Genomic DNA, 16003 nt, shown 5'->3' with positions numbered 1-16003 from the left:
TGGAACTAGATGATCCTTGTGGTCCCTTCCAACCCTGAATGAAACTATGAAACTATCCTCTAAGACAGCCCTGCTGGGCACAGTGATAATGTAAAAGACAATCCACCTGGCTTTTCACAACAGAGGAAACATATTCAATGACTTCAAGAGGCCCTTCACTGAGCCCCAAAAGAGCAACAAAATGAATTGCTTTAGTATCAGGGTGAAGTATTGCTGTTCACATCACCATTGACCTCTCACAATGAGGCAACTGAGAAGGTGAAAACACCTTTGTCATCCACTTCATGAGAAATGGGGGAGGCAATCATGTTGTCATGGAAAACAGTGGTCCAGTACATGCAGCAGAGTAGAAGAACAGCAGACACTCAAAGGTTTCTTTGCTGCTGAGCCAGGAGGAAGAGAAAGTCCAAACAAATTCAAAGCAAGAAAGCACTGTTTTAAAGTAAGACTGCCAAGGCTTCAGCTCCCTCCACAAAGGGCTGTGAGCCACAGCAAATGTGATTTTTGGCTCACTAAAGCGTTTAAAGAGGTAAAAATGAATATATAGCTTAATCATTTTTAACCCTTTAAAAGCATTCCCTGTTTGAAAGCAGGTTGAAGTTGGAACAAAAGGTAAAAGCCAGGAAGTACATTGCCTCACCCACCTGGTAATGGCAGTGGAGCCTGCACCGCGTAAGGCTGCTGAGAGAAAGGCTTCACGCTGCAGAAGGACACAGAGACAGATGGTTAACAAACCAAACCAAACCAAATCCAAACCAACCCAACCCCCAAACTAACCAGCCAAACCCCCACCAAACCCAACCAACCAACCCCAACCTAGGCCTTCCTGACCAGCTGTTCCTGTAATTAAATCAAGTGTTTCTGCTGAGGGACAAAGTGCTGCAAAGGCATTTGAGAAATCATCCTTCTGCATGGCCAGCAGCAAGACTCAAACCCCAGGACAGGGCCAGGAATGGACTAAGATTTTTCTGTAGGCATTCAGCAGGGTCTCTGTGCTGACTTGTTATATCAGCTCATTAACACAGTGGTGACTTTCTCCTTTCCCTTCCAGATTTACATTTATGCAAGTGGATGCACTGGGCTGGATACCTCTCGGGCACTTAGGCCCAGATTCAGAGATGCTCAACAGGCATAACTGGTCCTGGCTTTCAAAGCAGCTCAGCTCCATTTTAATACCACTGTAAGAAAAACCAGCATCTGGAGACATCATCTGACATCATGGATGGCAGATATGTCAAGCTTCTAGAAGAACCTCTCACACTGGTGCTGCTTTCTTGCTCACTTTCAAGCTAAAGGCATAAAATTTCTCTTGGGTTGGCTCCCATCCTTTTTCTCCACAAGCTATTTTAATAGTATCTGCTCCCTGATCTGCTCCACAAACATTAGCAACAGCACCACAAGACAGCAGCTGCTTGTCCTTACATTGGCTTAAATTGCTCCTGTTAGGTTACAAAGAGTGTGTCTCCATACAAACAAAGGAGCACAGAGAGCAGTGGCTGGTGGAGCAACATGAACACACACTGACACAATACTCTGACACAGTGACACCCATGGCCATCACTGAGGAACATCAAAGGGCCAGCTCAGCACCTAGACAAAGGAGCCCAGCAACACCCTCAGAGAAAGAAGCCCATCACAGGGCTGTCACAGGAGAGCCATCAGATCCATTGTTTAGGTATAAACCAACCCAGTGAGACAGCTGGGGATGCTTACAAACCAGTCACCTTACAAACTGAGTTACTGCACAGGTGGTATGGAACACTTTATGGCAAGCATTTTGGGAGTGCACAAGGTCAGAGCAACATTTATGCCTCCCCATATGGGGAGGATGTGGCGACAAGAAGTGTCGGTCGTGTGTAAGCAGCTCGGTGCCACGGTCTGTCCGTGCCCTGCACCTTGCAGTCTGTCCAATCTTCTCATTAAATTCAGTTGTCGTTGTTTCCCTGAATGAGGAACTCTCAGCCCTCTGTGTGGGTTTCTGGTGTGCCTGCAGTGAGGGTGTGATCACAGGTGATTATCAAACCAGACTAACCAGCAAGTAGGTGGTTTGGGAGTCAGTTGTGTGTGTCTCCGGAGGTAAGGATGCTTTCAGAGGGACCAAAGATTTCAGGCCAAATGGCAGAGAGACTCTGGAGTCTGGAGATTGACTGAGAGATGAGTTTGTGTGTGTATCTCTGTGGGATGTAAACCAGGGAAGGTGAAGATACAGCTTCTGGGTAGACTGAGTGTGTAAGCTCTGGAGAGATTCACACTCTGGGTTTTGTGCACATGTGTCTGTGTGTATAAGTGAGGCTGTGGCCTTGAGGGCTTACCTCCCTGGCTGCCAGCACCTGAGGAGGCAAGGGCTGTGGGGCAGCTACCAGATGGATCCAGAGAGCATATACTTCCCACTATCACACCTTCATGCTCATCAGGCAGACACAGTACAGGAGGAGGCTGCTGGCGCCGTTTGTAGTCGTGCGAGCGATGAGCACGGTCTGTGCTGTCCTGTGTAGCCAGCTGTGTGCATGCATGCAATGTGCAAGCAGATTTTTATGTGTGCCTGCCAGGGATACATGCTCAGCCTCACCACTGGTTGAACTTGAGAGCATGAAGCTGAAGCAGCCTCACCTCCAACAGGCTGCTAGAATCAGCAGCTCCCTGCATTAGTCCTTTTTAGGCTGCTTCAGCCATGGGACACATTAAAGAGGTGCACTCCATGGTGAAGGTAGCCTGTGAAGACATGGGGTTTAGGTGTTTAAGATGCTCTCATGACTCTCAGTTTGCCTTCAGTCATGGACTTTAAGTCTCAGGGAACCTGTGTGAGAGCAAAGACTACATTGTCTTAGCATTTTATGAATATTGCAGTATGTAGTGATGCTGCTCAGGCAGCACACAGAAAGCAGCAGGAGCCCAGCTCAGGAGGCTCCTGCGCAGGAATACTCACTCTTGAGACGATCCAGCTTGGCCTGGTAAAGCTCCTTGCCAAAACTACAAGAGAACATAGAATCACAGAATCACCAAGCTTGGAAGAGACCTCGAGGATCATCAAGTCCAACCTGTCACCACAGACCTCATGACTAGACCATGGCACCAAGTGCCACATCCAATCCCCTCCTGAACACCTCCAGGGATGGGGACTCCACCACCTCCCTGGGCAGCACATTCCAATGACCAATCTCTCTTTCTGTGAAGAACTTTCTCCTCACCTCCAGCCTAAACTTCCCCTGGCACAGCTTGAGACTGTGTCCTCTTGTACTGGTGCTGGTTGCTTGAGAGAAGAGACCAACCACACCTGGCTACAACCTCCCTTCAGGTAGTTGTAGAGAGCAATGAGGTCTCCCCTGAGCCTCCTCTTCTCCAGGCTAAGCAACCCCAGCTCCCTCAGCCTCTCCTCACAGGGCTGTGCTCCAGACCCCTCCCCAGCTCTGTTGCCCTTCAAGTCTCTCAATGTCCTTCTTAAACTGAGGGGCCCAGAACAGGACACAGTACTCAAGGTGTGACCTAACCAGTGCTGAGTACAGGGCAGAATGACTTCCCTGAAGGTAAAAGTCACCACTCTTAGCACAGAGATGAAAAGTAAGTCTTGCTCCTTTATGAGGAAGGAAACTGCAAGCTCACAAACTTTTAAGGATGTGCCTGAGCTATATCTCTTCTTTCCACACTCCTGGTTTCACCCTCCTGGAGGGGCTGATTGTTCCTTGTTTTCTTTATGCACACTACCAGCAGTGACATGCAAGTAACTGAACCAATAGTGTGTTATTAAATACTATGTATGCACCCTGTACCTCCATCTCTGAGGCTTTAATGATGTCTGCTCTCTTGGATGGACCATTTCCCCCAGGAAAGCTCCACAGTAATATTTTGGCAGAAGTCAATGCTCAGGAAAAGCCAACTAGGCCCAGCTCAAAGGTTAGGGGATGTGACAATCCTCCTTTGTTAAGGATTTTATCTAAGCACCACCTGTTCATTATCTAAGCACTCAGGATGAGCTTGGAGATGATAAGACTGAGAAAGGGTCAGGATGGCCCAATTGGCTTTAATCCAACAAGATCCTGAACTGATTTCTCACTTGTGTCATTAAATTACCCCCCTGTAGTGAACCTCTAATGTTTTACACCAAGGAGAGCAAAGAATCAGACTGAAACCACTGAAGCCATAAGACAGATTAGTTCCTCACAGACAAAGCCTTTTGGCCTATTCTTCCTGATGTTCTCAGGATTTCCTGAGCAAGTCCCAACACCTTTTCAAATCCCCACATGTCTTAACCTCAACTCCCCCAAGATGTTGATTCACTCACCCCAGAAACAGCAGGATAGGCTGGCCGTGGGAGACCAGGCAAGGTCACTTTACTATGGAAGGCAGTTGCAGAGATAATTTGGGCAGATGACATGGTAGCCATACTCTGCATGGCTTTATCTTTAGCTGCCTGATCCTGTGCACAAAAGCAGAAACAGAGAAACACAGAATTATTACCATGATCAGCGAGCTGCCTGGTCCAATGCTGCACAGCCAGGGTTCTCACCAGCTTCCATGGAGCAGACTCACCAGTAAGTGTCCTAAGAACTCATCAAAGCATCCAAGCCTTTCAGCCACTACTGTAACTTCAGATGTGACAAACCCTTAGTTCTGACCTCCTGGTGTTACTGGTTTAGCAACTATGAAGCATTTATCCTTTCCCTCTGAAGGCTTTCAGCTGTACAGCTGAAAGGTTTCATCAAGTATAGCCCTAACTGACTCTTGTGTTTAATCAGTGCTACTAATACTCAACAGGAAAGACTCTTGCTTAGCAAAAAACCTTCTAGAACAAGCTCTCAAAAGGAGTTTGTCACCACTGAGACTTCCTCAAGTTGGGAATGCATTAGTCTCAGCTAGAGTTGACATTTTAATTCCCATCCCTGGGGAAACAGGAAATCTTAATATCCCAGGGCACATAGGCAAAGACATTCCTTGTTCTGCCTGAACAGGGCTCTGGACTTGCACACACTTTTGCAGTCAATGACAGTGCAGCAGCTAGGGGATCTGATACATGTTTAAGCCAAATAGCAGGCTTCATTTTTTCTTCCAGGGAACAAACAGGCAAACAGAAGCACCTTCCTACGCTCTGCCTTTCTTTCTACATCCCCTACCATGAATCCTCACCCTTCCAACACTGCATGTCCATCTGTGACATTACAATGGCAATGCATACACACAGATGAGTGTATGGCTTGGAGAAACTGCTGGAAGAGGTAAGCTCTGGCTGTCTTTGGGGATGCTCAGCTCCCACTTGGATTGATTGAGCTGCAGTAATTTCTCAGCCTTGGGTCTCCATTCCCTCTAACCTCTCCACTTTCTTGAAGGTTTTCTAAAGTTCAAACCCCTGGTATCCTGATGTGTCTTACACAAAGCCATTTGGAAGAGGCACAACAAAAATCATAGAATCATAGAATAGTCAGGGTTGGAAGGCACCCCAAGTATCATCTAGTTCCAATCCCCCTGCCATGGGCAGGGACACCCCACACTAGGTCAGGTTGCCCAGAGCCACATCCAGCCTGGCCTTAAAAACCTCCAGGGCTGAGGCTTCCACCACCTCCCTGGGCAACCTGTGCCAGGCTCTCACCACACTCATGGTTAAGAACTTCTTCCTAACATCCAATCTGAATCTACCTATTTCTGGTTTTGTTCCATTCCCCCCAGTCCTACCACTCCCTGACACCCTAAAAGCTCAAGGAGCAATGGTAATGTTCAAGTGGAATGAGCAGCAGGAATGGACAAACCCTACATGCCTTCCTTTTCACAGGATCTATGACTCCTGTTAGTGTCACTCTAGTGAGTGGAAGGGGAACATTCTGATCCCTGAGAAAATCCCTCTGATTCTCCAAAGCTGTGGTAAAGTTGTGCAGAGTCCAGTTTAAATGAGGCCTTAGGGAATGCTTTCAGAACTGTGTGCACTCTCAAAGGTAAGAATCCTTTTGCCTTTTATTGTGCCATACATAAGAACCGTTTCACAGTTGCCATTGCAGCACAAGGATTTCTTTGTGTCCCTTCAGCCTCTCACTGAAAAAAATGGATTCATCTACCTCAATTTATACCTGAGTTATCATAGTGTCAGTCAGGGTTGGAAGGGACCACAAGGATCATCTAGTTCCAGCCCCCCTGCCATGGACAGGGACACCCCACACTAGATCAGCCTGGCCAGAGCCTCATCCAGCCTGGCCTTAAACACCTCCAGGGATGGGGCCTCAACCACCTCCCTGGACAGCCCATTCCAGGGTTTATGGGAAGGATTCATTTACTTGTGGAACCGTTAATGTTAAAAAAACCTCCTGAACAAGCAAGAAAATATTAGTATTGCATCCATTAACCTTGTTGTGGTGTTCAGTGTGAGATGCCTGACAGGCTGCTGCAAAAAGCCTCTTTTTGTTGAAGCCATCTCCTTTCCTTCCAGCCAAAAGTTCTGTATGGGTTTGTATTGTGTTTCCAGTATGAAAACCAAAACCCAGCACTGCTCCCACACCCTGCACCTCCCCCAAGGAAAAAACAGGAATTAAGGCTTTCACCAAACACTCACAATGCTTGCATTTAAAATACATCATCATCATCCTCATCACCACAACACCACTTCCCCCTCTTTCCTTAGTGATTTCACCAACAGTGATTTCTGTTAGCCACCCAAGACATGGAGAAGTTCTGATTTCTGAGAACAGGTATTCCTCCATGCTTTACCCTACTTTCCCACCTCTCTTATACACACTGTGTACCCTTAGAGAAGACACCCCCCCAGTTTGTGTGTAGACATCAGCATCATAGCATTTGCTCTAAGAAACCAGCATGTAGCTGCTCTGATCTCTAGGATATAAATATGAAAATGTAGCCTTGCTACTGGCAATGAACAGTGATAGAACACCACACAGCTACCAGCAGGACCTTTGAAGCAGGACAGCAGTTTCTGTGATTTCATTTCCTTGCTCTTTGCAAATGACCACAGAAAGCAAAGAAGTAAATGAGTTGAATCAGTACCACAGACTTGCCTCTGCAGGCAGGAAGGAACAGTCTGGTACTGGGGGATGGTTCACTGCAGGCAGCAGGGCAGAGCTCACAGCATGGCCCGGGGTGGTGTAAAAGGAGAACAACCAATGGCTCCATGGAGCTCCCTGAGACACCTGTGCTCCCTGAGAGAAAGCACTGGGCAGCTCCTGGGCACTAAGTGGATACGAGCTCGGCTGACTGCCTTTTCAATCATGCCAAGTCCCAGAGCTGTAATATGCAAGGAATGAAATCAAGGTTACAGCTGTAAGCAGCAGTAAATCTTTTAACACCCTGTGCAGCTGTTGTTTCCTGCTCACTCTAACTCCCCTCTCAAGCAGCCTCCACCTGAACTGTCCACTTAACAGCACCACAGGTTTCAAGCTCAGGCAGCTCTACCTAGAAGCACGGAATTAGATAGTTGTAATTTGTGGCTCCTTCTCTTTACCACCACAGCTGGAAACACAATGGGCTGATGCCAGGCACAAAACCACCTTCTGAACTAGAGCTGGGGATGGGCTGTGGGGCTGCAGTCGTAACTCACAGGTAACCACTGCTTGCAACAGAAATGCACACACTTCAACACTGCTCCAGACTGAGTGCCAGCAGCTCACTCACAGGATCAGAGAATCAGAGAATCAATGCGGTTGGAAGACATCTCAAAGATCATCAAGTCCAACCTATCACCCAGCACCTCATGACTAACTAAACCAGGGCTTCAAGTGCCACATCCAATCCCTCTTTGAACACCTGCAGGGACAGTGACTCCACCACCTCCCTGGGCAGCACATCCCAATGGCCAATCCCTCTCTCTGTGAAGAACTTTCTCCTCATCTCCAGCTTAAACTTCCCTGGCACAGTTTGAGACTGCTTAAATAGTAAGCTCCATGTGCAATCCTGAGTGACACTGTGTTCACAGAGAGAGTATGCTTCTCCTGGTGCCCAGTGAAGTCACCCAGTCAAGAGGAAGCACATACTAACAGCCACCCACTCAACAGTCAGGGCTAGACTGGGCTCTCAAGCTGAAGCTTAGAAGACCAGGGAAGCAACCACACTAGCCTCCAGATCACTTCCTGCCACACAAACTCAAGATGATCAGCACACTCCTTTGTCCTCTGGCTGTCTCTTGGATACATAACAAGGACTTCACCTCACACCCTGCTTAGTGAGCCCCTTCTAGACGGCTGACATTCTAACATGGGACACCCTCTCGTGCAGTTGTCACCCATAAACTTGACCTTTGTGACATTTCTGTCAATGCAGGCTGAGGACATAAACCACCCTGCTTCAAATGTGAGTGGAAACAAATGCCAAGAGTGTGGTTGCAGAGCTCTTCCAATAGAAAGAAAAACAAGTAGTCAACCGCTTTCCCCCTCATCAGCCCAGGCCTCCTCAGATCAGGTCTGAATTAATCAAGGGACAAAATCTGTGTAGTTGGTATCATTTCACCTAAGAAGATACCATCTGGCTTTATAGATTGCTCTCAAAGCTTAGGCCAACTGAGAACACTTTGTCAAGGACAACTCCACTACCACCAGCAGAAGAGGAACTAGTACTGAAGTAACTGCAAGGCCACCTTTTCCCAAGGGCCCCACACCACCAGGAACTGACTACTGGTTAGCATAAAATACTTCTCCTCAGATAAACACTCTTCCCATACTTCCAAGTCTAAGAGTCTTTCAGACTTGAATGACTGCAGCATAAACCAGAGGTAGAAATCAGACTCATTACATTTCAAGTTATTGTTCCTTTATTCTTTAAACAGAGGTGCTCCAGATGTCAAAGAGCTACCACAGTACAAGTGTTTTGATAACACTTCCTGGGAAGTACCTTTTCCTCCCCACTTTGCTACAGTCCAGTAGCTAATCTCACCCTTTTTTAAGGCTATTCAAAGAGGGAATGGGTGAGGGAATAGCTGACTCAGGGGTCTTACTAAAACATTAAAGGATATCCATCATACCTTGAGTTTGGCTTGGATCTCTCTAGCTTTCCGCCTTGCCAGGACCTGGATGTGACTAGATACCTGCATTGAAAGACAAAACCCATCTTTATTGCAGGAGTACTTGGTAGCTGCTTGCAGAAATAAATAGGCTTTAGGCATCCTGTGCAACAGGGACTGTGTTCAGGTTTGGAGGGAGGGGGAGTGGCTGAAGTAGCAATGAGATGCTTTTCTGAACCTGACTTCAGTGTCATGCAAGGAGGAGGGAGACCAGCAAAGGTGGGCCACTTAAAGCCTTTTCCAACTCCAACAGATTTGTCAAGCCAGAGACCTCCCCTAAAACTAAAGAACCCATCCTTAAATTCAGGGGTTGAGACTTCTATCCCAGAGTTCCACATCCCTGCCTACTGCATAGTGACTCTCAGAACCTCCACATACTGGAAATGCATCATGAAATAAATAGGTTGGGAGGAACTTTTGGTTGCTGGTCACCAACTCCCTGTCCAAAGCATATCCAGGTTTCCCAGTTCTGTGTCCAGCAGAGCCTGGACTGTCATTTCCAAATTACAAAGATTCATGTGCATCCCATGTGCCACCTCCCTGAGCTGAACAAAGACTCTTTGTGTAGAGGATCACTTGTGTGCCCTGGAATCCAAAAGAATAAAGATCACACTCTGTTTAACAGGAGAAAAATATCTGTCATGAGATGGTTGGGAGCTACTCTTGGCTTAAGGAGCGAGACAGATGCTCTTTACCACTCCCCAAAGCAGTGAAAACACAAGTGCTCCACACAGGACTGGACAGAACTGGAGATGTAAATGGCAGTACCATTCATCACTAATGAGACAGTACAAGAACGTGCAAAGATACCCAGCCCAGCTCACCAATCTGGGCTTCTCAACAAACCTCACCAGGCCATCACCTTCTCAAACCTTCCCCCAAACCAGACCTCATAGCCCCCAAAGTCTACAATGGCCCCACCCCCTCCCCTACCTTCCTACACCTCCCTACCCAGGCCTGAATGATGCAGGAAGGAAATCAGGCTTGCCAGCACCAGGCCCCATTCTCCCACACTGCAAGAGAGACAGCAGTCCACGTCAGGAGCGGGGAGAGGAGAAGGGGCTGAACAGCCTGTGCTGTTTGTTTATAAAGAGGAGATGCAGGCATTCTGGGAATGAAATAACAAAAGATTACACCCACTGGTCCACCTCTGGACCTATCTATCCCCTGGACTCTATGGTTAAGACATCCCAGCTTCCCAAACCCGTAACAGGAGCCATGAACATTACAACCCCTCTGCAAAACGCCCGAGCTGACTCTTCCCACCATTCTAATTAACCAGCTGAGCACAACCACCTCCTTCCAGCAAAGCCAGAAACCAGTAGCAGCTAGGAACTTGTTCTCTTAAGTCCTCATCATGTCTAGTGGCCCCATGAAACCAATGTTAACAGGGAAAGATTTACACTTACCTGCTTCCTTGTGCGTGTTTTCCCTGTTCTCAGCTTAATATAGCGCGCAATCAGCTCGTTCCGGCCTGCAACACAAACAGTGCAGAGAGACGTTTGGAAAGCTCTGCTCCCAGAGGAGAGGTGCACAGTGCAATTAGCCATCCATGGGCATCAGCAGTGGGAGGGGACTCTGTCATGCTACTTTCTATCTTAGAAAGGTATGAATTAGATCATGCTCGAGAGGTCTGAGTTTTAGGAGCAACTTAGCCTGGAGAAGAGGAGGCTCAGGGGAGACCTCATTGCTCTCTGCAACTACCTGAAAGGTGGTTATAGCCAGGAAGGGGTTGGTCTCTTCTCCCAGGCAACCAGCACCAGAACAAGAGGACACAGTCTCAAGCTGCACCAGGGGAGGTTTAGGCTGGAGGTGAGGAGAAAGTTCTTCACTGAGAGAGTTGTTAGCCACTGGAATGTGCTGCCCAGGGAGGTGGTGGAGTCGCCATCCCTGGAGGTGTTCAAAGGGGGATTGGATGTGGCACTTGGTGCCATGGTCTAGTCATGAGGTCTTGGGTGATAGGTTGGACTCAATGATCCTTGAGGTCTCTTCCAACCTTGGTGACACTGTGACACTTTGAAATGCAAGCCCTATTTCCCAGGTTGCAGCTACGATCGCTTCCAATCAGCGATAAAACTGAGACTCACAGCATCGCTGTGCAGTTACATTTCCACAGGGTGTAGAAGCTGTCAACATGGATTAAGATTCCCAGTAAAAAGAAGAAGGAAATCCACTCACCCTAAGACATTCCTGCTCAGTGGGAGGGAGTCTTAAACCAGGACAAATTCCCAAGAGTGCGTTTCAGCCAGGTTCATGAAACAGAACCAAAGCAGACACAGGGATAGGAAAGCATTTTACATTTACACATCTTAATCTTTTCCTGATGGTGTCATTAAAGAAGCTCTCCACATTCCCTGGGAGAAGAATCAGTAGCTGAGAAAATAACCCAGCTCCAGCTGCTCTAGACACGCACTAGGACCTCTGTCTGTTCCAGAAGCACAACGCGCAGCCTGCAACCGCTGCCCTCCTGGGTTCCCACGGGTTCTGTGTTAGCACAGTGACATGTCTAGAAGAGTTTGATGGGAGCAGATCACAGCATCACAGTATCAGAGTATAACTAAGGTTGGAAAGGACCTCGAAGATCATCAAGTCCAACCTGTCACCACAGACCTCATGACTAGACCATGGCACCAAGTGCCACATCCAGTCCCCTCTTGAACACCTCCAAGGATGGGGACCACCACCCTTCAGGTAGTTGTAGAGGGCAATGATGTCTCCCCTGAGCCTCCTCTTCTCCAGGCTAAGCAACCCCAGCTCCCTCAGCCTCTCCTCACAGGGCTGTGCTCAAGGCCTCTCCCCAGCCTTCTTGCCCTTCTCTGGACACCTTCAAGTCTCTCAATGTCCTTCTTAAACTGAGGGGCCCAGAACTGGACACAGGACTCAAGGTGTGGCCTAACCAATGCAGAGCACAGGGCACAATGACTTCCCTGCTCCTGCTGGCCACACTATTGCTGATGCAGGCCAGGATGCCATTGACCTTCTTGGCCACCTGGGCACACTGCTGGCTCATGTTCAGGCAGCTGTCAATCAGCACCCCCAGGTCCCTCTCTCTTTGGCAGCTCTCAGCCACTCTGACCCCAGCCTGTAGCTCTGCATGGGGTTGCTGTGGCCAAAGTGCAGCCCCTGGCACTTGGACTTGTTGAATGCCATCCTGTTGGACTCTGCCCATCTGTCCAGTCGGTCGAGGTCCCTCTGCAGAGCCCTTCTGTCCTCTAACTGACCAACATCTGCTCCCAGCTTGGTGTCATCTGCAAACTTGCTGATGACTGACTCAATGCCCTCATCCAGATCATCAGTGAAGATGTTAAAGAGCATGGGGCCCAGCACTGATCCCTGGGGCACACCACTGGTGCCTGGCTGCCAGCTGGCTGTGGCACCATTCACCACCACTCTCTGGGCTCAGCCTCCAGCCAGTTCCTAACCCAGCTCAGAGTGCTGCTGTCCAAGCCAGGGGCTGACAGCTTAGCCAGCAGTTTGCTGTGGGGGATGGTGTCAAAGGCCTTGCTGAAGTCCAGGCAGACCACATCCACAGCCTGCCCACATCCACCAGGCAGTCACCTGATCATAGAAGGAGATCAGGTTGGAGAGGCAGGACCTGCCCTTCCTAAATCCATGCTTGCTGGACCTGAGCCCTTGGCCATCCTTCAGGTGTGCAGTTATTGCCCCCAGGATAATCTGCTCCATCACTTTCCCTGGCACTGAGGTCAGGCTGCCAGGCCTGGAGTTTCCAGGATCTTCCATCTGACCTTTCTTATGGATGGGGACCACATTGGCCAGTTTCCAGTCATCTGGAATGATGTGAAGCTACCTTCCATCTGGCTGCTTCCCCAACCAGTGTAACCATTTTTACAGAGCTGAGACTAAACACTAGTGACACATACCCACACCACCTTCTCCTAGGTGCCAAGAATAATATTTATGGCTTTTCCAAAGCCTCTGCCTGTTGGACATGGATCCAAGATGAAAGCTAAGAAAGAACCAAACTGACTCTTCTCTCATATATCACAGCACATAGAGCACTGCAAGACAGTTTGACAGAGATCAGAAGTGGGAAATGTGGAGAACACAACAAGGTGCTCAAACTGCATAAATAAACAAGAAGGAAAACATATATGGATGAAAAAGACCCTTTGAGGGGCAAGGGGGATGAGTTACTGAAGAGAGAGGGAAAAATAGTCTTGAGAAGTGGGTGTGGGGAATTGCAAGCACATTTCTAAATGGTGCAGCTGGACTCTGCTGGCAGTTTGAACACCTGAAAACTCTGCAGACACTGGCTGAAATATCATAGTATCAGTCAGGGTTGGAAGGGACCACAAGGATCATCTAGTTCCAGCCCCCCTGCCATGGGCAGGGACACCCCACACTACATCAGCCTGGCCACAGCCTCATCCAGCCTGGCCTTAAACACCTCCAGGGACAGGGCCCCAACCACCTCCCTGCACAACCCATTCCAGGGCTTCACCACTCTCATGGGGAAGAACTTCCTCCTCACCTCCAGCCTCAATCTCCCCACCTCCAGCTTCATTCCATTCCCCCTAGTCCTATCACTCCCTCAGATCCTGAGCAGTCCCTCCCCAGCCTTCTTGGAGCCCCCTTCAGATCCTGGAAGGCCACAATGAGGTCACCTGGGAGCCTTCTCTTCTCCAAACTGGACAGCCCCAACTCCTTCAGTCTGTCCTCACAGGAGAGGTGCTCCAGCCCTCTGCTCATCCTCCTGGCCCTTCTCTGGACACCTTCCAGCACCTCCACATCCCTCTTGCAATAGGGGCTCCAGAACTGGAGGCAGGACTCCAGGTGGGGTCTCCCCAGAGCTGAGCAGAGGGGGAGAATCACCTCCCTTGCCCTGCTGGCCACACTTCTCCTGATGCAGCCCAGGATCTGATTGGCTTTCTGGGCTGCAAGTGCACACTGAGAGCTCCTGGTGAGCTTCTCCTCCCCCAGCACCCCCAAGTCTCCTCAGGGCTGCTTTCCAGCCAGCCAGTGCCCAAATATGGGCCATCCTTGTACGAATTCAGACTTTCAGAAGCCACTGACATTCATTGCAGTTGCTTCTCCACTAGATATAACATTTGTTACAGCTCCAGTTGAGCTTTGTGGTGTTTCCAGGAAAGTCAAGAAATTCAACAGTGCAGCCTGACAGAGAACTTCATCAGCAGAGGGACACAGGGATAATCTGTGTGGGAGGATGCCATGAAAAACGTCCTGTGACAGCCATAGCTGATTCCAGCCATCTCCAAAACAGATGACCAAAACAATCCATCAAAACCTCCATCAGCCAGAGGAGCACCAAGCTACCTCTGCTCAAATGTATTTCAGGAAGGGCAACAGCCACGAGGGGCAGGAGATCTAGGAAGAGAAACACAAAAGGAATGGCAAGAAGGAGAGGTGGGAGGATGGTACAGGAGAAATGCAAGATCTGTAAAAAGACACATTTGGAGAAAAAGAATGAAAGGAGACATGTAGCAGGGGACATTGTTGGGGACATGGCTGGAAAATTACTCTTCAAAGAGGTGCACCACGGCAGGAGTACACTTTGAGGCAGCTGCAGCCTAGGGAGGAGCCATGCCAGAACAGGGACAACTCTGAATGGATTGCAGCCAACTGAGAACCCACAGAGGGGTAGCAAGGAGCATGGGAGGAAGCAACAAAGAAACAAACAAAACCCCCACAAAACTAAAAAGCAAGGACTGGTGGGATGAAACCTTCCTGCAGTATCCCCAACCTTCTGCACCACCTAGCACATCAAACGGAATTAGGAGGGCCTGAGTACTGCAGGGAATAAAACAAGGGAAGCTGAAACTAGGAAGTGAGGAGAGGGGGCAGTACACTGTAGTCAAGCCTGGGAAAGTGGGAGGTGTCTCCCTAAGTGCATGTTTAGCTGTCTTTGACAACATCAAAAACTGCAAAGCTATCTCTTCTCACTGGAGGAGACTAGAGGGATGGGAAGCTGTTGTGCAAACTGCACACATCAGAAGCTGCTACAGAAGTTCTCTAGAGCCATTACCTAGAGAGAACATTCAAAGGTGGATCCCCCAAACTTCCAGCTTTAGAACTGAGTTCCCCCTTGCCAGGACCTCTTCCAGAAGTCTGTCCCCACAGAGCCAGGGAAAAACCAGAAAGGTGGCAGGATATACTGAGCTAAAAAAGATCCTGGCAGCAAACCCATCAGATCACTCTTACAAAGGCACCAGCATCACAGGAATTACTAACTACAGAGCTATGTGCATCATCGAGACCAGTCAACTGCAGCAAGAACATATTGAATTACCATGAATCACAACTGCAAGAGAAGCAAATCCTCAGTGTCTTTCTTTTTTCTTCCCCAAAGCTGGATGTGTTATGCAGCTGGTAGCCTGTAGGTTCACAGCCCCTGGAAAGAATTCCCTTTGTTTCACAGCCCTGGCTGCAGGGTCAGCAGGGACTAGCGCTCCTCACTTGGCTGGAACAGGCAGAGCTATCATAACCCCTCAGATGGTTCATTTTTCAGAGCCATGTAAAATGTCCCTCAGTAATCTGATCATATGTTGTGTTCTTAGAATAACTCCTGCTGGGGCCTGCCACGGTCACCAGAACCCGCCAGCAGTTGTGCCTCCTCTGTCAAAGCCGCGCATTAGATTTCATCAAGCTCCAGCCAACATACCAACTGCAGCACAGCACCCAAAAGCTCTTTATCCTCCCTGCAGCCTTCTCCTTGGAAGCATGGCATGAAAAAAGATGAGATAGTGTCTTATCTTTAACTCCCACTCCTCTAAGAGGTACATTTCCGAGGGCATCACTTTAGCTCCCACTCGTACTCCAAACTGCAAAGTCTTGTATTCAGTAGTTATACTGAGTACAGGAAGGTGCTGCTCAAGAGAAGTCCATAAAGAGATTTACTGATTCTCCATTCAACACCTGTGTGCCCTTCAGTACAAGGGAAGTGTCTGTGTGTAAGGAAGAGGGGGGGAAAATTAATCACAGGAGTTCCCACGGCCACAGAAAGCATTTCCCAGTCCTGCCTTGAAGCTTCGAGTGGCT

General features: G+C 48.8%; 1 protein-coding gene across 1 annotated transcript in view; it reads right to left on the bottom strand.

The window, feature by feature from the left end:
• TEAD4 (TEA domain transcription factor 4) overlaps positions 1 to 16003 on the bottom strand; it is an 82262-nt gene that overhangs the window by 17687 nt on the left and 48572 nt on the right. The window contains exons 6-10 of the mRNA XM_068166070.1: positions 10396 to 10460; positions 8948 to 9010; positions 4280 to 4414; positions 2927 to 2970; positions 645 to 700 (exon numbers count right to left, since the gene is read on the bottom strand). Of these exons, the coding sequence (XP_068022171.1) occupies positions 645 to 700; positions 2927 to 2970; positions 4280 to 4414; positions 8948 to 9010; positions 10396 to 10460 (363 nt within the window). The remainder of the gene's footprint in view (positions 1 to 644; positions 701 to 2926; positions 2971 to 4279; positions 4415 to 8947; positions 9011 to 10395; positions 10461 to 16003) is intronic.

This window comes from Melanerpes formicivorus, unplaced genomic scaffold (assembly GCF_026170545.1).
Source record: "Melanerpes formicivorus ecotype bairdi unplaced genomic scaffold, bMelFor1.0.p_v2 SCAF_96, whole genome shotgun sequence".
Lineage (NCBI taxonomy): Eukaryota > Metazoa > Chordata > Aves > Piciformes > Picidae > Melanerpes > Melanerpes formicivorus.
This window is presented reverse-complemented; position numbering and strand designations above follow the sequence as displayed.